At 41.5% G+C, this 24,115-nt stretch overlaps 1 protein-coding gene across 7 annotated transcripts in view; it reads right to left on the bottom strand.

The window, feature by feature from the left end:
• PPFIBP2 (PPFIB scaffold protein 2) overlaps positions 1–24,115 on the bottom strand; it is a 119,833-nt gene that overhangs the window by 15,356 nt on the left and 80,362 nt on the right. For 6 of the 7 annotated variants that reach the window (XM_075837791.1, XM_075837784.1, XM_075837789.1 and 3 more), the window contains 13 exons: positions 23,840–23,901; positions 23,081–23,156; positions 20,231–20,337; positions 17,880–17,944; positions 15,230–15,298; positions 15,053–15,113; positions 12,203–12,244; positions 10,345–10,486; positions 5,828–5,957; positions 4,613–4,741; positions 3,718–3,868; positions 3,459–3,570; positions 2,633–2,721 (listed from right to left, as the gene is read on the bottom strand). In XM_075837791.1, coding sequence (XP_075693906.1) covers positions 2,633–2,721; positions 3,459–3,570; positions 3,718–3,868; positions 4,613–4,741; positions 5,828–5,957; positions 10,345–10,486; positions 12,203–12,244; positions 15,053–15,113; positions 15,230–15,298; positions 17,880–17,944; positions 20,231–20,337; positions 23,081–23,156; positions 23,840–23,901 — 1,235 coding nt within the window. The remainder of the gene's footprint in view (positions 1–2,632; positions 2,722–3,458; positions 3,571–3,717; positions 3,869–4,612; positions 4,742–5,827; positions 5,958–10,344; positions 10,487–12,202; positions 12,245–15,052; positions 15,114–15,229; positions 15,299–17,879; positions 17,945–20,230; positions 20,338–23,080; positions 23,157–23,839; positions 23,902–24,115) is intronic. The other variant, XM_075837786.1, reaches the window with a different exon arrangement.

Here is a 24,115-nt window from a genome sequence, read left to right as displayed (position 1 = left end):
ATGCTAGAACCATCTGAACAGGTAAGACTGCTTGCTGTCAGTAAATGGGAACATTCTTGCTTACACCCAGAGGCTGAAAATCTGAATAGACCCACTACTGACAGTTTGCTTCAATTGCATCCAGTCTATGAAATCTTCTGTGAGCTTTACATTAGCAGCAACAATCTCTCTCTTGCCCAGATAGTTTGCTACAATGGATCAGTGCAGGTATAATGTAATAAGTCAATTAATTTATACAAATCAATTAGTTTAGCTTATAGAGGGTTGCCCAAACTGGACACAATTTATGAAACCCTCAGTATTAGCACTGTATTAGGATAGATATTTTATTCTTAAGCCACTGAATGTAAACAAGAATATTTCATTCACTGACAGCAAACAGAGATCTTGAAAATAGTGGTGAATTGAAACACAAAGTATATTTAAAAGTTGCCTTTTTCCTTATACAGGAATTAAACTATATTTACATAAAACTGGTCTGAAGATGATTTTCCTTTAAATGTTATTGGCAGGGATTAGTGGGGTTTTTTTCTGAGCACTCGGTGAAGAATTTTCACTTCCTGTCTCACGTTTTTTTTCATCTCCGCCAGACTAGTTTATTGGATTACCACATCCCATTTTTAGCACTGACGATCTAAGCCTTTGCTTCCTCCACTCCCGGGACGGGCTCCTTATGGGCCTCGCCGGAGCACCTGTCTCTGAACCTTCTGAGGAAAGGATCGGATTTTGCCTGTGGCCCCATATCCTGGTTACTGGTCATGTTGCCAGGCAAAATATTTACCCTGCCAATAAAAGAACTTCACATGGTGCAAACAGTCAGTCAGTGTTTAGACAAGAGGCCTCCAAACTGCAGCTCCCTAGCTGCTGCAAAACTACAACTCCCAGCATGCCCTGACCGCTGCATGGCATGCTTGGAATTGCAGTTTTGCAACAGCTGGAGAGCGGCAAGTTAAAGACCACTACTTTAGGCCTTATTCACATGAACGTGTCCGTTTTGCGCGTGTAAAAAATGCAGCGTTTTCTTGCGTTGCAGTTCCGTGTGACATCCGTGTACAGTGCGTGTCTGCGTTTTTACGTGCGTATCTCATCCGTATGTCACGCGTTTTTTACGTCAGCAAAATAAACTGAAGGCGGTGTTTTTTTTCCCCCTCATCATTTCTTTAGCAACTGCTGCATGAAAAACTCATGGCTCATGGATGTGCGTCTGTGATTTTCACGCACCCGTTGACTTCAATGGGTATAGGACATGCAGTGAGTTTCACGCAGCGGACACACGCTGCGTGAAAAACACTGTCTGAATGGCCCCCATTGAATTGCATAGGTTAGTGTGATGTCCGTTGTTTTAACGAGCGTAACATGGACGTGAAATACGCTCGTGTGAATAAGGCCTTAGAAGATACAGTTTGATGCAACTCTGACCGAAAGTTGTCGTCCACAGCGACGTCATCACAGTTGGAAATAATGGTACTTGAGTGATAGGACCGAACATGTTCTATCATTCAACCTTCTATAGAAGCCTCGTACGGCGCAGCTATACAGTGAAGGAAACAGTCATATACAACCACATTATGCAGTTCTATAAGACTTTGTTGCAAGGACAAATTTCACAAAAAAGTTGTGCTGCCCACAGAACTATCATAAATATGACCAGCAGGGGTCACTGTGCTCCACTTAAAGTGTACGTTCACCAATATTTAACATTATTTTGACATTTCCAGTTTTAAGCGGAACTAAAAAAAAAACAAAAAAAACACTTACTCATGATGCAATGAAAACTTGTGACATTTTCTAAAATTAAGTTTTTTTTTTATCAATGTCTAAACATTTCAAGATCTATTCTTGATGCCAGTCAATGGAAACATGCTGGTTTTCATTCAGAGGCTTAAAGGGGTTCTCCAGTCATTTTATATTAATGGCCTCTCCTTAGGACAGGTCCGTAATATCAGATGGGTAGAGATCTGGCACCCCCGGCGATCAGCTGATTCATAGGGCCGCAGTGTTGGTCGCCGCTGCCGCCTTTTCCCAGTTTACAGACACAGAGCCGTAGACTTCTGTAGCAGCTTTACCTGGGATTGCAGTTCTGGTGCCATTCAAGTGAATGGGACGGAGCTGCAATCCCAGGCGCAGCATGTGTACGGTGCTGTGCTTTGTAAATACTGAAAAGGCTGTGGCGATGAACAGCGTGGCCCTTCAATCAGCTGATCAGCGGGGGTGCCAGGAGTTGGACCCCAACCCTTCTGATATTGAGGGCCTAGGAGAACCCCTTTCATACCTATCCAAGGTATAGTTATAGGAGGCTCAGACGTAGTAGTCTCATCCAGGCCCTGATGCCACATAAGAAGACACCAGGATTATTATTGGCACATGGTAGGTGGGGGGCTCTGTTTTCGATTTTACATAGAGGCCCCTGAGCTTCAACTTATATCTTTCTAAACCTACTATCCTACTGTGGCGCTCGTAACAAAACAGCTCTGATACACTGTAACGAGCTCTGCCCTTGAGACATCCAGCAGCATCGCTGACAGCAAGCAGAGGAATTGAACACGTTGGCTTTCGCCAATGTCACCTTTTGGAAATCCTCAGGCTGCAAAAAGCGAAAGGGATAACACTGCCCCTCCCCTGGACTCCTTACCACAGTTAAGTATTGTAGCATTCTCCCATCAACACGAGCTTCAAGGAACTGGTCTTTGTATTGCGGCAGGCCAATGTCGTCTAGCCATCCTGATAATAAGGGCTTTGTGTTAGACAGAGCAAAACCAGAGGAATTACCATGTGTAGTGCAGCGCCACCTGTCATATTATTATTAGGAAACTGATTTTTACAGGAAATTCCAGAAATACATACATGAATGCAGTGGCCAGGGATAGTGAGAAATGCACATTCCCATCACTACCCAACCACTCATATTAATGATAGAGATCTATTAACAGACTACAGACTGCCAAAAACCAAGGCTGGTAGTCTGGAGTCAGCCACATGCAGATATGTTTCATCTCATGCATGTAGATAAGAGATTTGCTGTAAAGTCAATTTCCCAAACAGCTACTCATAAGTGGAACTACACGATAAAGTCCATGTCCTCCTTTAAAAACTATTTTTTTTTATTGTCCTTATACAGCCAAAATTAGAAATGAAACTGCTTTCCAGATAGTCTTGATTAAAAACCGCCTACCGTTTTGCATCTACAACTCTATTCGTGGTTACAGACTACAAATCCTGTGTAGGTCATAATCCCTTTCATCGGTTTCTTTTTTCTGGCCTACCAAATGTATCCGACAGATTGAAAAATGTATGAATGCATAGGTCTGCAGAGGAGCTGTATACACAAAACGGTATTAGATTTTTAATCAAGACTATTTTCAAAGTTGCTTGAGGTTTCATTTTAGCTGTATTGGAGCAATAAACAATAGTGGCAAAAGTAGACATACCCTTTAATCTAGAAAAGAAAATCCACTTACGTGTCACCCACATGTGATCTAGCTGCCCTGACTTTTCATCTTTTTTGGAGCTGATGGCACTGATCGCCAGCTGAAGCTTCTTTCTGTGCAGCGGATTTTTTATGCCAAGTTCCTTTATTTCAGGAGTAAAGAAGAACAAAAAACAAGAAATGATTCAATTCTCGAGTAGCTCACGCCAACCGCCGCCTTGCCCATGATGACTGAGCATTGTAATGTACCCATTGGGTGTGTTTTTCTAGACCAGTGCCAGATTTCTCACCTTTTCCAGGCTCTGAGGTGTGGCCGTTAGTAATGTGTGACCCGAGCTCACCCACTGCCGGGCAAATATGACATATTGTCCTAAACCAAAGTCTTCCAGCCAATTACAGACCTGCTCATTACTCCACTGAGCAAAAGGAGCGTTATAATCACTGCGAAAATAAAATATTCTACAATTATAATATAAGACATATAAATAACTTATATTTATCTTCTCATGAGAATATGCCTGGACGAGGCCTTATTGATCAAGACGACTGCCTGGAAATTAAAAATAGTACAAGATACAAGCGATCAAGGGCCATAGTGGCAGCCCATATGGGTATAGAGTGGGCCCATTCCAGTCTAGCTCCCATTTTATTGAAAGGTCAGAACCTAAACATGGATGTGGCCCCTACAGGTCATGCAATGTTATCAAACAAGGTACTCGAAAATGGGATGGGGACAACAGGACCGTTAGAGTGTGTGGTGGTGCCAAGCAGCCCTGTAAAGGGTCTTATTTCTATCTGTGCTAGGGGGCTCCAGGTCCTCTATGTATGTCCTGAGGGACTTGGCTGTATTTGGGGTCCATACACTATGAGCACCGGCCATGCATACATAGTCATAGGCTGTGGACAGCGGGTCAAAAACGAGATCTTCACGCTCTCGGAGATCATTCGGTCTTACTCATTTAGACCAATAGGAGCCACATGCCCTTCCACTCCAGGCTGCTAGGGGAAGGAAGATGGCGGCTGATCCTCACCACTGGACTATAAATTTCTCTGTACATTTTTCTTAATGTTGTGGTATTGGAAAGTCTCGGGGGAGACCGATAGGGGACAGGTTGTCTCACTGCGTCCAAGTACAATATATAATGGGAAAACACAGCGTTTGCTGCACATACTGTATCAGATTACCTATTTTTATTACGAGGATCCTTTGTTCTCGAGAGTCTTGGTCCTGCTGTGGCTCTCATTCCCCCTCTTTTAAATTCAGACAATCCGAATTCATCTGTATTGAAATTTCCTGAGGGGGTTCTCCTTAATCTGAAATGGAGAATGCATTTTTACACAACTGCAGCAGTACTGCACGACTTTAATATATCTATATATAAAAGGACCTACATAAATACCTCTACCCCCCCCCCCCACAAGAACAGGAAACAGGCCAAAGGCAAGTGAATCAGATTGAAATCGGTTAGCAGAATATAGGTACCCTTTATAGCAGTCTGTATTCTCCAAAAAGGCCATGAGGCTGCAAGAAAGGTAGCAGAAGTGTTGAGTCCTTCTAAAACCCTGTTCATACAGTTTTTTGGAAATAATTTTAATGTGGAAACTGCGTTGGAATCAGCGCCAAAAAACGTCCAAAATTCCCCTCCTCATTGATTTCAATGGGAGACATAGGCGGGTCCTCCCCCCAATGGCTTTTTGTCGCTCGCAGGAAAATAAAGCATCATGCCCCTTTTAGCCACGGTTCAACCACTGGTCTCACATTGAAATCAATGGGAGGCAGAAAAAACCTGCAGCGCTCGTTTCTTAGCGTTTTTCACTGCGTATCTTGCCCGCGGTCCTTGCATTAGCTTCAATGGCCGCAGGCGAAAAATGCACAGGCTGCTCAAAATCTGAGGCAGATTTTTTTCTGCCTGCAAATGACTGATTGTTATGCCCTGTTCACACAAACCATAGAACATATGTCAGAAGGACTGTTTATACAGAAACTACCAATACGGAAAAAGTAAAGTATATGAAAAAAATAAGAATAGTATGTCAATATATATTATATTCAGCAGGAAATCGAATGATGTGCATTTTGGGTATGCTCCCATAAACTCTATATCTAATAGACTCCAGAAGAGGTTGTCCAGGATTAGGAAACGGGTCTATTTTATTTTTTCTAGAAACAGCGCCACTCACGTTCATGGTCTGTGCCTGGTATTGCAGCTTAGCCACATTCACTGGAACTGCAATTTAAGACACAGCACATGGACAGGAGTGCTGTAGTTTCTGAAAAAAAGCAGACACTTTTTCCAAATTTCAGACGACCCCTTTAAGAACTATACTACGATACTGTCTTCAATGTATAATAAAAAATGGACCATAAAAAGTAAGGCACAGAAAAATATGGGACCTTACTTTCCCCAAAACTTTTTGATGCCCTTTGGGCTCTTCTTGCCCTCAGGAGAGAGCGGAGAGTGTGGCCCGGATTCAGTCCCTCCTGAAGACAAGTCATTGAATGTGATGTCCAGGTTGTTTTCGGTTTCACCTGTTTAATAGAATACATGGTCAAAATGTAAAATATATTATAGACGTTACCGATAAAACCCTCCCTAGGCCCTGGAATTGTCCTGCCGATAGAAAAAACAGGCCGTGCATGTTAACCATATATTATAGCATGGACTAAGAAACCGGATCTAAGGTAATTGCCAGGAACATAGAATGGCGCAGCTATTCATTTCCAGATGCAGAGTTGTATACTGACGACTTTTCACTAGTCCTTAGAACTGCTTTGCACTAAACGGAGGCTCTATTATAATGTAATTCATACTGAACCACAATCTGGGTTATGGCCCAAGGGTCCTAAAAATGGTGCCAAGCGCAAAAGTATACGACTGCATATTAAATCCTCTGGAGGCAGTAGGAGACCACTATATTTAGGCTTTTGAACCCCCTGCTCATATCCTCCTACTGCTGATCGATACCTGGCCCTGTATTAGCATACATAGAGAAGATGTGTCATTCTGCCGTAAGGTGGCAGGAGAAGACATGGCAGTCAGTGGGCACAAGAATATGCCGGACTTATAGCACACTGCAAGCAGGGAGCATGCCCGAGCTTTTATAGTAACATATTTAAATAAAAGGACAACTCCCGCAAAAGGACCTATATCCTGCTACTCTTAGTGAGGGTTATAGGGGACAGACCCACTTTCCGTCTCCATTTTTAAAAAAAAAAATATTTTAAGGAGCAATACTAAAGGGGCCGCAGGCAATAACTGACCTCTGACCCTAATGTGCCTTTACAGAGTCCTGTCCGAACAAAATATTTAGTGCTCTATGGAAGAGAACCTGTTCTTCTAAGGCCTTAGTCACACGAACGTGTGCGTTTTGCGGACGCAAAAAAAAGGCAGCGCGCGTTGCAGTTCTGTGTGTCATCAGTGAATGGTGCGTGGCTGAGTGATTTTCACGCATATGCCATCCTTATGACACGCGGTTTTGATGTTTAGAAAAAGAAATAAAGGAAGTGCTTTTATTTTTTCCTTCATTTCTTTATCTACTGTTGCGCGAATCACGCGCGACACACGGAAGTGCGTCCGTGTACCGTGCGTGATTTTCACGCACCCATTGACTTCAATGGGTGCGTGATGCGCGAAAAACTGCAAAGTATAGGACATGTCGTGAGTTTTACGCAGCGGACACAAGCTGCGTGAAAATCACGGACTGTCTGAACGGCCCCATTGACTAACATAGGTCCGTGCGACGCGCGTGATTTTCACGCGCATATCCCGGATGTTAAACACGTTCGTGTGAATAAGGCCTTATACAAAGACAGTTGCAATACATAACATTAAGTGCTTAACGTGTACACATAAGTGGGTTCGGGGCACACCCTACACTATCGCAGTCTGGAAATGGGAGTAAAAAAAAAAAAAAAAAAAGTTTGCCATTTCTGTTCTCATTTCCATACAGTCCTGCAGTTTTCTTTGTGCTCACCCAAGGAGATAAGTAGTATAACTGGCACTAGAAAGCTTTTCAGTTACAGGTTGTCTTATGTTATTCTCCATAAACTCCTAAAGCGTTATTCCCAGAATTGACAATCATCACCTATAGGTAATAATTGTTTGAACTTTGGGGGCCCCACCACTGGGATTCCCAACGACTGTAAAAATGGAGGTCCCGAACCTCCTGCTCTTCCTCGACCACAGTGATAGTATAGGGAAAAAAAGAGGAAGGAGCGCAAAGATACCAGTCACAATAATATTTTAGAAATATGTTTTTCCAACTTACTCTCCGTGAGTGGCAACTAAGTTACCACCCACAAATAATCCAAAGCAGAGAAAAACTTATTTTCCAGCTGCTGCAATCCAGCCGGAGTCCTTCGATCGACTGCAGTGAGGAAGACATTGAATGGCGCGGTGGTTGAGTATGCGCGCTGACGCTCCATTCAAAGTCTATAGAAATTAGGAAAACAGCAGAGTACAGCGCTCGGCTGTTTCCTGCAGTTCCACAGACATTGAATGGAGCGGCGGGCACATGCTAGACCTGTGGATATGTGATAATTGTCGATTCAAGGAATACCCCTTTAAAGGATGCCTTGTGTTACTAGTACATAATGACAGAGGAATCTCTAACTGTGCCCCCCCTCATCCACTCTCCGTTACTACATGCTGTAACAGTGCTTTTTTTTTTATTTGTAAAGTAGGCCTCATTTATAAAAACCGTCTATGAGGAAAATTTGTCTCGTTGCCCATAGCAACCAATCAGAATTCAGCTTTCATTTCTTAAACTCCTCTGGTAAAATGAAAGGTGCACTGTGATTGGTTGCTACGGGCAACAGTTTTTCTATTGGACAGTTTTGATAAATGGGGCAGTGAGTCATGTGCACGTTTCTACACCCAGATAATCACACCAAACAAATATCATGCACATTCTCCTTGAAAATTCACAATCAATTTTTATTTATCTAGCTAGGGATGGACTGGCCAACAAGAGGGTCCTCTTGTGGGCCCAGGCTCTGAAACATTAATGGTCCCAAAAGCAGTAGACAACCCATTTGGAGCCAATCACTTGCCTCTAGGGTCTATTTCTTAGGGCCTGTCCACATCTGCGTCTGTGTTTCTGTTGCTCTGCTCCGTCAGAGAAGCAGAACAACGAAAATACCGGAAGCGCCGGTTCCTTGACATTGTATACGGATTGACCGCGATGAGCGCCTCACGTGTCGTGCGCAATAGTATAAATACTCCGCATTATCTGTATATAGATACCCTGTACATTAAACAGAGCAGGTCTTGACTTTAAAGGGTTCGGTCGGGTTTCCGTCATGGTGTGCTATTGTTTCCGGTATTTTGGATCGGATCGGTGATGGAGGACACTAATGAAGCCTCTAAAACAGATGTGTACAGGCCCTTATAGGTTGATTCACAAATAACCCATTAGATGATTGATAATATGTCCTGTGTGTGCAATGATGACAAGAAAGATTATGATGCAATTAAAAGTGAACGTGCACATGTTCTGTATAGATGGAGGGTTGGGCCCTCAGAAACGTTTCTTCTGGCAACTCCAAGAAACCCAAGTTCGACATTGAATCTAGCTGAACCCAACCTTCGAGCCATCCATGACAGAAGCAACCAGTTATAAATGTAATTGATATGAGCACACAATGTCTAAACTTGGAGAAAACTCTACTAAAGATTGAAGGTGGCATCAAAGGCAACCAATGATGCCCCTTGAGGTAGGAAACATGTCACACGCATGCCGTGCTAGCCATCACCGGTACAATACCTATTACTGGGGCACTGGCACTTCTGCTGATATCTTCAAATCAATCCCACAAAAGCAAACATAACAAAACAAAAAGCAAAATGTAAAATTTCAGAAACCGAAAGGAGGTGAAGTCCAGACACGTGAAGCTCAAAGATAACAGAGATGGATGCCGGGCTTTACCAGGTCTAGCATCAACGACAAAGAACTTTTTATTGACTGAAGATACTGGTATTGTCCTAGGACATCAGTGGAGCATAGTAATAAAGTAATAGTCCTTTCATTACATTATAAAGCAACAGAATTAAAACAGACCTCCAGTAGGGAGATTAAGTCGTCTCCCGGTCTTCTACCTAACCCTTAAAACCACTGGTTAAAAAAAGAAAAATCTATAAGGCCTCATGCACACGAGCGTAGTTTTTGTCCACAATTACAGATTCGTAATTGCAGATAAAATATTGACACATTCATTTATATCGGCCACGGACACCTTCCCGTATATTTACGTGTGTGTGTGTCCAGGCCGTAGAAATGAGCCGCAAATAATAGGACATGTCCTATTTTTCACATTTACGGACCGTGCTCCTATACTTATTAATGTGAGCACAGTCCGCAAATGCGGATGATATTGCACGGACAGGCCATGCAGTTTTTACGGACCGTTAATACTGCATGGTCGTGTGCATGAGGCCTCACCTAGAACCTTGCCACCAGCATTGGGACTGGCAGTAGTTTTTCCTCACACGACCACCGTGGATAGGAAGTACTAGTCCTCAGGGGAAGTCCACCAGGCACCACAGCAGGTGTCATATCCAGATCTCTAGTAAATCATGGAAACCTACAGTAGATATGTCACCCAGAAGCTCCCCAGTTTAAGCTCTATGGAAGGTTGCAACTATATTATAACCAAACCTGCCAAGTGATCCCCTGTCCATAGGCGGAATTAGACCAAGTGTGAGCAAGCATCAGTGGATTTCTCTCCCCCTCTCAAGACTAATAACGGCCATCTCGATTCTATTTAATAATGATCGTCTTTAGACATGGGGATTGTCCATTACCAGTTGGAATGGATTTATAGGTAACTGGTGCCATGAACTTTACATGGTGCCTATGAAAAAAGATTGCTGCAGGTATAATATTGCAAAAGTTACATAATCAAGTCTGACACTTACACAAGCTCTGCATTCCATTTGTTTCACTATTTATGTGCAAAGCATTCTGGGATGCAGGTTTTCTGTAGCCATCATGTGACCCATTTGGAGTGGTGCGAGACAGTTTTCCCGGTAAGGTCTGGTATCTAGGATCTGCTTTATTCTGATGTGAACAAATGAATATGGAATTTAGAAGAGGTGACAGACAGACGCTTCAAAAAAATACATTTCAACAGTCTAATAATGGCAGTCTACCAAAATCCCTGTCCAAAAAAACCCCAACAGCTCTAGAGAATATAACATTTAATTCTAATACACAAGTCTTATCCAGGCACGTATGTCGACAAAAGGGCAAGGATCCGGTAACCTAGTTGGTACGCGGTTTAACAGTGATAGTAATACCGGTTATCAAAAAATGTAAAGCTCAGTTTTGGTTGGAGAATATATTCATCCACCCCACCCCCAAATCATCATTATATGGAGTCCTCCGTTTCTGGTCAGGTGGAAGTGTGGTCATGGCACAGTTTTGGTAGGCTTGCACGCCAATATAAGGCTGCCCATATACATTAGATATCTGTTGGCCAGGCTAATTTTGCCGACAGATATACCTTAACCCCCCCCCCCCTCCCTATACATGACCACTCATGCATGTATTCTGAATGTGGAGAGGGGAATAAGCTGCTGCCAGAAATCTCTGGCAGCAGCTTATCTCCCCGGAGAACAAGAACATCCGGCTTGCTGCAATCCAACTGCCCGAACCTTCTCTCCTCGAAATCTGTAGTCTGGGGAGAGTCGGGAGGCCCCCCATACACATTAGGTGGTCAACCGAACCTGCCGACAAGTTCAGCCACCTTAAGAGTACATGCCCAATCCCAGAAGTTGGAGGCTCCAGCTAAGGAAGATGTGGGGAGGGGAGAAGAGGTTGGTTGGTGCATTCTCCAGCCAATCCTGGGCATAGCCACAATCGTGGTCGCTTCAGACCCTATCAGGACCCGGTCTTGTTTTTATTTTTACAATCCGCAGTAAAATGGTAATAAAATGGTAAAAACAGTCATTAATAAAACAAGGCTCTTCAGTAGACAAGCAATACTGAAATCACAGGACGATGATGAGCAATGTGTTCTTATCTACAAATTACAATATTCTAGATTTATTGCGCTTTCAAAGGAACGCACCGGGCAAAATTGATACACTCTGTTATACCTAGTGAAGGTTCCTGGGGGGGGGGGGGGGGGTTGCGGAGTATGACTCAGTAATTCAAAGAATACCAAAAAAAATCCCTCTGTCATGCTTAACCCCCTCAGGCACGAGGCAGATAAACAGTCTATAAAACAGTTTTATCTCTTTTAAGCTGTTTGTGTGATCTTAAAACCCAAAAATTACAATATTCTGGTGATATTTGCATCAAATTTTGTTCTAAAATAGTGTAACTAGAACTGTAATTGCCATTAATGTAGGCCACTGCTGGGGAAAGGATGCCCCAAAGTACCAACTGGTGGTTCTTGAACTGGGAATCAACAAATGGGATACCAATGGTTTCCAAAGCCTACCCCTCCTACCTTTGTCCTCTGATCAGCAGGAGAAGCCCCAGTGGGTGCACTGGCCACAGAGGCGGGGGTATTTTATTTCATACAGGGGCATCCATCCTATTTACACCAATTGTGGCAACAAAAACTTATCCCTGCTGTAAAAATTACTATATTTGACGATACTGTAAAACATGACACCTGTTATTTTTGTGGTTTGAATTATTAGTACGATGAAGGTGACCAACTGCACAAAACAGACAAGTGTGATTGTAAATAGTTATTTTGAAAACGACAACCTTTTAGACAAATTTTCATTAATAAGACAAGACGTTTTAATGAAGTTAATATACCTCAGGTGTTACAACAGGCTCTGAGATTTCCCCATCAGCATGCTACAAAGTGTCAAGACGTAAAGAAAAAAAGTGACAACAAGCGGTTAGTATTGTGTGCAAGTACAACACAGTGAATGGTTAGACTACACCTACTTCAATGGCATTCAACCCTTTTACTCCTCAGGGTCTAGAAGTTCAATATTTTATTAAAAAGACTAATATACATTTATGTATTGCGTTTTAGAAAATCCCTAGGAAAACCCAAAAATGCCACTGGAATCTGCCTCAGTTGGCAGTTTAACCGGGGAAGAACAATGGACCTCAAGAGCAAGGCCTGAAGACAGAGCAGAAAAGTTCTCACCCAGGACCCCTTTATCTTCATGCTATGTGCTTCAGGTCCCATGCCCCTCACCGCCCAAGTTCTTCTACACTGGTCCTCCAAGCAGGCTGTGTAGAAAGAGATTGGTCTGCCCAAGTTTTCTTGCTTGCCTATGCACCAGCTTCATTCATCAGTGATTTCCTGGCAATTTCGCATTGGGACTGAATAACCAGGACTGCTGGCCCATTGAGTCCCGGAGTACAAAAATTCTAATGTATTTGTTTAAAATGTAATCAAATGTAAGTTCATTAAGTCTAATTTAGTGGCTAAGTTAGTAACACTTTACTCTAAAAGTTTTATGCAAAGTTAAGCCTTTTATCAGAATTCTAGATTAAGTACCACTGTCGAAGAACCATAGGGGGGACAGGATGGACTGTGGTCAGGAGTAAATGGGTTGGAGTAATACCATATATAAATTTAAAAAGAAAACAAAACTTCTTATTAATAATAATAATAATAATAATAATAATAATAATAATCATTACATGCTGCTAGTCACACACAGTTCAATTAAATTTTTAACACCAAAGATCCCAAAACATTAAAAAGCGGTAAAATATATGAATGACCCGGATTATGGGGGGGTGGGGTAATAGACAATTCTTCTCTTCTGACAAAATAGTTATTCTTCAAGCGGATGTCTGGACACAGTGAATACGTGTCTTGCGTCCTTAGAGAGTTGGAATTTTCCTACTTAGAGTAGCTAACAATTAAAATCACAAACATCTTGTGTTAAAAATATTTGGTAAGAAATAGAAAGCTTTATAGGACTAGAGAAGTTGAACAGACAAAAACAAAATGAGTGGTAAGGGTCTTAGGAGTGCTGTACAAGAAGCCTCTCAAATCAGAAGATTTAAGGTCGAAGTTCGAAAAAAAAACAACAACGGGTTAGGGTTGATCTCCCATTGTCCCAAAATCTTTCTGGTGGCCTTTTAACGAGGTCTCAGGGATTCTTCCTGCCGGCTTCCCCTAATTCTTATATATACCGTATTGTTTGCATGAAGCAGAGGGATTGATTTAGACAGAGTACAGGGCAGATCAGAATTGGAGGAAGCAGGCATAAAGAATCCTTAGGAACCCCTGAGGAAGAACGCCAGTCAAAAAAGGATTAGGGTTGATACTCCACCCCCAATATCTTACCGGAGGTTCCTTGCTGCAAAAAACTCAGGGTTATTTCCTGCTTTCTTTCTTGTCTGGTCTAGGTTTCAGTGGATTGCAGTGGGTTCAGACTAGCTGATATCACAATGGGAAGTCTTGTGTGGCTGCAACCTAGTATTAAATGGTGCCCACATAAATTAGTTGGCGATCACGTTATAAATGGCAGGGCTAAGTCCACCAGAGCGGGAGACATTTTTTGTTAACGATTAAGTGACCCTGTAAAACATGGTGGGGCAAGTCCACCAGTGCGGGAGCCAATCTTTGTTAACGACCCTCTGCTCTGGCTAATCGAGGGATCTCCCTCAATTAATTCATACGCCATAATTGGACATACTGTATGGATGTGTTGTGACAACCTCTTTATAATAGAAGATATACTTTGAGGGGATAAAGCTAACTTTATTTGTCTTTCACTAAGTGAACTGGCTGGACTGCAAGACCATACACAACCATGGACAAGAAAGAAAACCCCTTTTTTTTTCTAATTTTGGACAACCCCTTTAAAAATTAACTATTTAGAAGTTTTTATGAAAACTTTTGCTTTTAAAAATATGACACCACGACAAGTAAATGATACATATTGCAAACAGTGGACATGCAGAAAACTTTGTGAAAATATGTGACCCGACCAGCAATTATAGCTTACTTAATATATTAGATGTAAGAATCTGTAAGGGTAAGAGTGATCGGGTAATATATAATGCACTGTTATCTAAAGGGTGCAACTTCTTAATGCATTTCCTCATATTTTTCTTTCATTAATGGTTCTGGCTTCTCCTGCTTATACAGCTCTCAGAATACGCACATTTTTTAAAGATTCAGGGATAATTATCTGAAAATTAAAATGACTCGTGCCAGAAAACTAAGCAGAAATTGTATTGGCTCTCTATATCTTATGCCAAATTCTAGACCTTGCTTAACCCAAATGTTAACTGGTATATCAAAACCTATTTTGTAGATTTCAGTGGTAGAGTAACTAGATCTGGCCTTCTGATCTTGGATCTCAACAGTCCCACCATCTGTTATTGCCATTGACGTTGCATTTATCATGTACAACAATTAGGGACTGCCATGGGGTCTAAAATCATGCAAGCTTTGCATAGGTTCATGCTCTCTTATTTGTGGCTGAGGCAAAACTAACCTTAGTTAATTGTTAGGAATCAATAAATTATATCACATTTCTGGTTCTCAATATAACCTGAATTTGATTATTATGGGTTCTAGAATTTTTTTTATACAAAATACATATAATTATTAAGTGATACACAGAATTGGGTGACTTATGTAAGCCTACATCCTGTCCTACATTGTTCATGTGAATATCATTGTACCTTTTCCATAGTTCCACTTTGCAAATCTTCTAAGCTGGAGGACAGATGTCGGGGCTGGACTCTATTCAATGAAAAGAAAGTTGCAAACATTCAACTTTTCCTAAAGAGTCTCCATGAAGATTAGAAACGGATATCATTTCATAGATTGGGTTACTTTGCTAACCATGGTTTTCTCACCTATTCATAAGCTCCAAGTTTTCTTCTTGGAGTGAGTTCAAATTTTCAGGAGGACCAGGTGTGCCAATCCTGTCAATAAATATAAGAACCTATTACAAAGTTCTATTGCTTAGGCATCTGTTGATGTAGCTATACTTGAGAGTCAATAAAAACAGACACATTATTAACAAGAGCTGTAGATAATTGCTTTTTCATCTAAACAGGTTAAAAATTCTGTTTAAAAATATATTTAGAATTTAATCAATTCCATAATGGTTGAAAATCAGTTTTTATGGCAGAGCTCCAAATACATTGTAAAGACATATATTTAAAAGGTAACTTGAGGAAGCTTACTGCGTACTGTTTATACATTAGACTCCATAACAACACAGTATGCAGTGAGCTCATAAGTTCCCCCTAGTGGTGGCTGCAGGCAGTCATCATTTTATTTATTTTTTTAACTATTGGGCAGATGTATTTAAGGGGTTATGCGGGGACCAAAAATTATTATCGATGTACTCATTGCAGGATGTGAGTAAACTCACTAATATACATTCTGGTCCCGTCACGATGATTTTGAGATTTTCATACATACGGCGCTGCCAGGGGACCGGAAGTCTAGTTGCACATCCTTCTTTGATGGCGATACGACTCTTCGTCACGTGACCGACCCCGCTGTACTCCATGTTACTGGCTGTACTACTGATACTGCTTGTACATAGAGTACAGCGGGGCCGGCCACATGACGAAGAGTCGTTTTGTCATCAAAGAAGGCTGTGCAACTAGACGTCCGGTCCTCCGGCAGCGCTATAAAAATTTCAGAATCAGCGCAATGGGGGACCGGAATGTATATTAGTGAGTGTACTCACATCCTGCAGTGAGTACACTGCTAATAATTTTTGGTCCCCGCATAACCCCTTTGCAAAATTTATACGCCAGCGAATTAGCTTGGTAACGTTGGCAACTTTTCCCCCTATGTCTATGCAGGGGATGTGGAGTTCTGTATCAGAAAAACAAACTTCCAAACCGCTACAAAGATATATAAAAATAATAATTTTGGACTTTAAAATGACAAGGTGTTAAAAGGTAGAGATTCACTTTAGGAAGAGTAGGCGCAAACCATGAAATAATTTTTTTAAAATTTCACTTCACTAATACAAAAGCATATTGCACGGGTGATGAAACAGATGTTATATATGTTCGCTATACAATTTTTTTTTTAGAGTGCTGTACAACTTGGCACAAGATTTGCAGCCACTGTGGTTAAGATTTCACATTCAGTAGATGCATTGTGCACCACAGAACCACATAATTCTGTTTTAATTAACTCCAGAGTAAGTAGACATGGCTTTCTGTCAAGGCACTTAGCAGAACTGAATAGAGACATGTAGCTAGCTACCTGGGGGGGGGGGGGGGGGGGAGGGGGTGGGGGGGGTTAAGGCACAGCCAGTATATTTCCTACTAGTGGTATGACATGGTCTGATGCTGGTCGAGTCTGAGCACTCAACGGGGACCTGTCACCTCTCCTGACATATCTATTTTAGTACATACTTGTATCACCAATATAATAACAATTCTGGAACATATAGTCTTAGAACCCTGCATTGTGTGATCCTTGGTTATTCCTCCTAGAAATTTCTGAATAAATTGACAACTGGGTGTTACCACTTGGGGGGGGGGGGGGTATCCCTGTACAGTCTAAAGCTGTCCAATCAGTGCTAGACTATTGAGACATGCCCCTTTAACAAGGGGGATTGAAACACCCAGTTGTCAATTTATTCATGAATTTGTAGGAATTACAACAGAGGAATGACACAACGTAGAGTTCTCAGAAAAGTTATCCCAGAATTGTTATTTCATGGGGAATACAAGTATATACTGAAAGAGACATGTCAGGAGGCGTCCCCTCTAGGTCGCATCTGGTAACTACATAGACAGCCTGATGTGTCACGTGGCTCATCTTGAGCCCATGTAAAAAAATATATTGCTAGATATCAACTAGTTTATCAGTGAGATGTAGTAAAGGTTTAATGCCCTTCAATGACAACCAAGCACTGGGATATGAATTATACCACTGACTACCCATCACTAAGGCACTGACTGCACCAATGATCACCAGACTCTGGACCTCCACTATTGAGAATCTGAAAGAACTGTGTAGACAATACTCTGCGCACTACTATACGGCATAACTTTTTTTGTTGCTACTACACAGATTATAATGTGCGGCGGCATTTTTTCAAATTAGCACCACTACGTAAACTCACTTTTGGGGTTTGATATGATGCTACAATCCATGTACGGTTGATTACGAGTACCTTGGGAGGTAAATGGGGACATTTCAAAACTTTTCTTTGGTGGTTTTTGAAATTTCATCATCCTACCTAAGCAACAGCAGGATATTAAGATGGCTGAGTTATAATTCAGAATCCAGAGATATGGAGGACTAAATCCCGAATTAACAGCCACTCATAATAGTGCAAGTAAGCCTTTTACTTACAACGGTGTCGTTTAGGTAGTAGGGTGTTATGGTACTACATTTCCAGGATTATTTAATGGTATTGAAAACGGTATATACATATTTCGGGCTAACAATTAAATGATAGGAAAAATTACTTCCCACTAGGTTTATTGATCTTACAAAATGTCTCCAGTAATTTTCAGTTCTTACCCATTTTCCAGGATGTTTTGAGGAGGTGTACTTGGCGCAGTTGGGGATGATACGGTGGAACACACCTGTATGAGACAAGGTAGAATTAAGCTTTAAGGCTGGAGCTTCATGGGTAAATAATGGAAAGTCAGTTCTGACAAGTCTTGTTATGGTCACACGCAAGTATATTATTTCCTATGAGACCAAACAAATAGGTAAAAGAAGCATGACCAAGTAAATAAATCCCATGCAAGAGGTAGGTACATGTAGTTATGGAGAACTAGTCTACAATCTCACAATAGAAGGCAACGGCGCCGTGACTGACTGAAAATGAGAGTTGAGAGAGGGAGGAGAGAGGACTCTTTGGGTGACTGCGAGACTGAGAAATTAGCTTTGCGAGAACCAATATGGCTAACAGGAAGTAGCTGCCATACAGCTGCTTCCTGTTCTAGAAAATTAAACCAGAAGTCTAGAGTGCAAACAGCTGAGCTTTTAAGAGTAAGGGTCCTTTCATACTGGCAGGTGCGGCCTGTAAAGAGGGCTGATTAATGATAAAACGCGTCGATCAGTGCTCGGCTTTATCTACCGGGGCGGGGGGGCTCTATCTACAGGGGGGCTATATCTACAGGGTGGACTATATCTACAGGGGTGGGCTATATCAACAGGGGTGGGCTATATCTACAGGGGGGCTATATACAGGGGAGGGCTATATACAGGGGAGGGCTATATACAGGGATGGGCTATATGTGGAGCTCTATATACAGAGGTGGACTATATGTGGAGCACTATATACAGGGGGGCTATATACAGGGGTGGGCTATCTGTGGAGCACTATAGGGGGAGCTACTTGTGGGACAATATATACAGGGGTGGGATATCTGGGGGCACTATCTACAGGGGGCTCTATGGCAGACACTATCTACAGGGGTCTCTATGGCAGACACTATCTACAGGGGGCACAGTGTGCGTGTATGTGTGTGGGACACGGTGTATGGTGTATGGTACGCTACTATATTTAGGGGCATAGTGTTTGGTATAATGAGAACTTTATCTTTGTTTATAGCTGTAGAAATGTTGCAAAAGTGGGAAGCTGAAGACATCTGAGCTGCAAACTGCAGAAATGGGCTGTGACCGGGAAAAGTCATCATAGAGGTCTGGACCGGAGGGAGAAAAAGAACTAGAATCTGAGACGTCACCGGTGAGTCACTTAATGTAAATGTTTATTCTGCCTCTAATCAGTAATGTAGTCACTGTATAATCTGCAGCGAGATGATGGGTGGTATGATTATGATACGATTTATTTTTTGTGAAACAGCATCTCCCAGCATATCCTTACCATTGTTCAGTGCCATGCTGGGAGCTGGAAAGAAATGAGTGCAAACCTATATGGCAGGGGTTGCACTAAATTGAGCTGTATTTGTGCTGGTGCTGTATATATGTAATGAGCTTGGTTCTGGTGCTGTATATATGTAATAAGCTTGGTTCTGGTGTTTTGTACATTTTACAAGCACTATAGTTCTATACACATGTTTTTATGCTCGAGTTATATAAAAAAAATGTGGAAAATAAATTACACGTCATTGATTGGTAGAGAAAACGAATATGGCGAGGGGGAAAGGAGATGTCAGGAAAGAGGTTGGGGAGGCAAACTAAATATTTGCCCCGGGTGCTGGAGAACCTAGCTACGCCTCTGCATAGGGAGATGTGCTGCCAACAACAATGATTTTACTGTAGTTCCATTCCCTCAATCATTGGCCCGTGTAAAAGGGCCTTGAAAGTGTTTGCCCGGTCTCAGCATAGTAATGTAATTTTTTTTTTATTAAATACTTTCTATGTTGCTTCCTCACAGTTTCAAGATCTCTGCTTGTTGTTATTCAGTAGGAACATTCATTGTTTACTTCCAGTGGATACAAATCTGTCCATGGTCATGTGATGGACACACAGGTGCACGGCTCCTTACAGTTACACTATGTGTATCAGAGTTGTGTCTTCTGACGATCCCAGCACCTGTGTGTCCATGACCATGACCATGGACAAAATTTTATCCAACGGAAGTAAACAATGAATGTTCCTACTGAATGACAACAAAGCAGAGATCTTGAAAAACATGTGGAATTGATACAGGAAATATATTGGAAAATTGTATAACTTTTAATTATACAAAAAATAACATTGATTTGCAACCCCTTTAAGACTGCTCACACTTGCTGTAAATAAGGATTCAGAAGCACAGTCAAGTTTTACTTTCTGGCATGAGGTGCCCGCTAAGTAATCGTGAGAGGATTGTGTTGCACATCTATTTTTACATTTTGCACTTGTATGTAGCTTCTCGATTATTTCATGTTGCATCCAAAAACACGTGATCTCATTACCTCGGACTTCAGTAACTCCATAGTCTGGTTATTTATTGGAATCAATTTCTTTATGGTAGATTCCACTTCGTCTTCACTACTAAGAGATAGTATTCTTTCAGAAGAACCTAAAGGAAGATGAAAAAAAAAATAAAAAATCACCACACCATATACATAGAGATTTTCCAATTCTTGTTAGGCACCAAAAGACAAAATGCCTGATGTTGGGTTAACTGGTTGGAATATCCTGCATATAATATTACATTTCCCATATACGGCCAACAGCCGCTTCCCCAGGGAGAACAGTTGATCACAGAGAGTTTATAAATCCGGACCCACAGAGATCAGCTGATGAAGGTGCCCAAGAATGGGCGTTGTCAAGATCAGGTAACCCCTTTAAGACTTGCCGGGCATGATATGAAAGCCATTGCCGGCCTCAGCGGGGTGCGACCTGTGACGTTGCACAGAACGCATCAGTTGTCCTTGCTAAAAGGGGCACCAGTAATGACCTGGTCCGGGACTTGTGACCACTACAAATCTTATTTATTGCATAGCAGTATTTTCAGACATTGTATAGCACTACTATATCACTTTATGAATGAAGCTGCCATTTGGTCTTCGTATGTTGGCATTATTTGTGCATTGTATGGTGGTATTCAGTTGGGCATTGTGAGCGGCACTGCTACTTAGGCGTTGTACAGTTAATTATTTTTACATTGTATGGTAGTGGCGGCACTGTATAGGATTTTTATTTAGACAACTAAAAAGAAGTGTCATTTGGCCAACGTATGACACTGTTTTTTGGGCACCATTCTGTATGATACGGATAATTGGTTAGTATATGTACTCTACGTCAGGACATTATATGGCAAGAGGAAGCACCAATAGAACAAACCGCACAGGGCACCATCCAACATTATGTCGGCCCTAATAAAAGCCCATTACTTGTTACTTTTTTCACAACCTTATTTTCTCTGCGGAAATATCATTGGTTAAGCTCCAGTGATCTAGCCAGCGTCACTACAAAAACACTTCTTGTCCTGTGCTCTGGCAGTTCAGCCACTTCAGGATGAAACATATGACAATAAGTGTTTTCATGGGGACAATGGGACTGAGCAGCTGCCTCTAAACTTCAATTAAGGAGATATCAACAGTAAAAGAAGATTCTAACATGCAATAAAGGGGCTTTTATAAAAAAAAAATCTCAGTTAAAGTTTACATTCCTTTCTAATAGGAGCAAATAGTGAAAGAATGCTGCAAGGGTCTCAAGTTCTAAATAAGAAAAATAAGTACATATTAAGGTGTTGATGGACAATCTGGAAACTATTCCAGAAGTTATGAGGATGTTTATTGCAAGGCTCGGAAATAGTAGCAGAATACGACACGATAGAACGAAGGGTTACTTTGTTTCCTGCGAGAATCTCCATATAAGAATGCCTGTATACAATTAACACATTCACCAGAACAACATATACAGCCCCGTATTAAAAAGAGATCACACTATATTCTAAAGCACAACAACAAATAATCTCCAGACAAAAAGTGAAAACCATTTTTATTGGAGATTCGACCTCCCATTACCAGTTGTCCCCTATTTCCAAGGCTTAGATAGAAGCAGGGATTGATCTGGTCCCTCCAGGTAAGTCAGTGTTCCCAGCATCAGGCCGATTAGACAGCCATCATAGAACTATTTTATTGAACCTATGGTGATCCAAGTTTGGTTAACGGGGTATTCCAATCATAGCACAGCCACCTTAACCTATATGGAGGGAGTGACCTGCCTGAATTGGGAAACAGGGTCCCGCACCTACTGAGCATTTATGTGAGTACCCACTTAAGTAAAATCCCGGAAGTGCAGATCTTGTGGTCGGAATATGGACGTTGAAATGTGGCCATATTACAATTATCTGAAACCACCATGTCTGCTACAAGATGCAATATCTTTCAGCTATAAACAAAGCATGATGGTTGATTTGTCACTCTGCCTGAGTTGTTATCTATGGATTATTGTATTGTGGTGTTTCTTACTGATGGTTCACACAAAAAGTACACACAAAAAAACCCTCCAAAAAACACAGCAATTCCTCCTATAATTTCCTCCTCTCCTTTTAATCCTATTCCATTTCATGTTGCAAACTAAACAGAGAAATGTATAAATAAATGTGTTATAGGAGATCCCGCTTCTCCTCACAATCCTGTGTCTGGCTGTAAGGCAACTGGCTGCAGTAGGAGCCCTCCCCCACTACTCTGTATGCAATAGGACACAAATAATGTTAAGCCCCGCCTTAACCGTCTGCCAGCAGAAAATAGAAGAGATCAGGAGAGAGTTAGCTCTTGTGTTCTCTGCAGTACTTCTACAAGACTATTTGTCAGTCTGCAGGATTTTCTGCATGTCCCTGAAGAATTACTGGGGGCAAGTTTATTTATTTTTATCAGTAATTTCTAGGTGTAGTATTTCTTTAAAGAGTTACTGCACTTGCAGCAAACTTTCGATATGTCGTAGCGACATAGCAGAAGTTTGAATCGGTGGGTTTCCAGGTACTTAGACCCCACTGTCGCTGAAAACGAAAAGCGCTCACTTCCATCTTTGTATACGATCAGTGCTCCTTGATAGCCTGAGGACTACTCACATAGACGATGATCACAGACGAAGATGTAGGGTGTTCACCGGTGAGCACTTCTGCACCTTTGTTTCAGTGATGGCGGGGGTCCGGGTGCTGAGACTCCCACCATTGCTAAAACTAAGGTACAGAAGCGCACAGCTTCGCTCTCTGCATCTTCGGCTATAATCTGAGCTCCCCGTCAGCTAGTAAACGAATGTGGCCCCCCAGTTGTCGGTCATTGCAATCTATAATGAATGTCACAACTCACCATGTGTTGTCATCACAAAGTTCTTTACCCTTCTGTATTGGTTTAGAAGCAATGTAAGTTCCTCAATTCGAAGGTCCTAAAAGGCAAATGTAAAATATATTTAAAAAAAATAGTATAGCCCTATAATAACAGGCCAGACCCTCCTAAAGGAAAATGGTTGATTGTTATTTTCTGCTCTGGCAGTATTACTGTAATATATACTGTATAGTATACGAAGATGCAAATTAGTGCATAATAAAATATATTCCAACAAATACATAATAACAGTTACAGACGTAAGAAGTAGTAAATGGACCATGTGCAGAAAGCTGACTCCAGAACGAAGACTCGACAGCTTATAGCTCAAATGTTTCCATGGGACAGCCTGTGCCAGAGTAGACGCCACGTCTTTCCTTACTCCATAGCTGCCAAGTCCATAGAAGAACAAAGTGAAGTCAAGTAATATTTAAAGTGACCCCAATTACTTACACACTGTGTAAGCCACCGTGTATGAAGAAACATTTATGCCTCATGCACACATCAGTGTGTGCCGGCCGGGTCCCGTCCGTACTCCGTACACCTTTGTAAACACACACGTGTTTTTGGTGCAACTTTGTAATTAGTTTTTATTAAAAATAATTGTGACTTTTTTTTTGAGATACAGCTGCTTTGTATCCTGTATACAGAGCAGCTGTATCGTGCGCTAAGACCTGAATCTGTCTAGAAGACCCAGAAACTAATAACACTGCTCTGCACATAGTAAATGTCGCCCAAACTTACTTTTTCTTCATTCGCCGCTAGTAACGTCTCCATTCCCAACTTCAGCCGCTGAACTTCTTGATCTGCCGGTCAGAACATTGCATTTGCTATTAATAATTTTTTATGATTGTGAATGATAAAAAAAATCATGGTACAGTGATTAGGATTGCTGAAAGCACGGATTTCTAACACAAAGCACATGTGGGGTTCAGAAACAAAAAGAGGTGGATTTTTAAAATCAATTTAATTGAGTTTTATAATTTGCTAAATACTCAACCGTTTGGAATTTCCCTCCAA

This window comes from Rhinoderma darwinii, chromosome 9 (genome assembly GCF_050947455.1).
Source record: "Rhinoderma darwinii isolate aRhiDar2 chromosome 9, aRhiDar2.hap1, whole genome shotgun sequence".
Taxonomy (NCBI): Eukaryota; Metazoa; Chordata; class Amphibia; order Anura; family Rhinodermatidae; genus Rhinoderma; species Rhinoderma darwinii.
The sequence above is the reverse complement of the archived record's forward strand: the minus strand, read 5'-3'. Positions and strand labels throughout refer to the sequence as shown.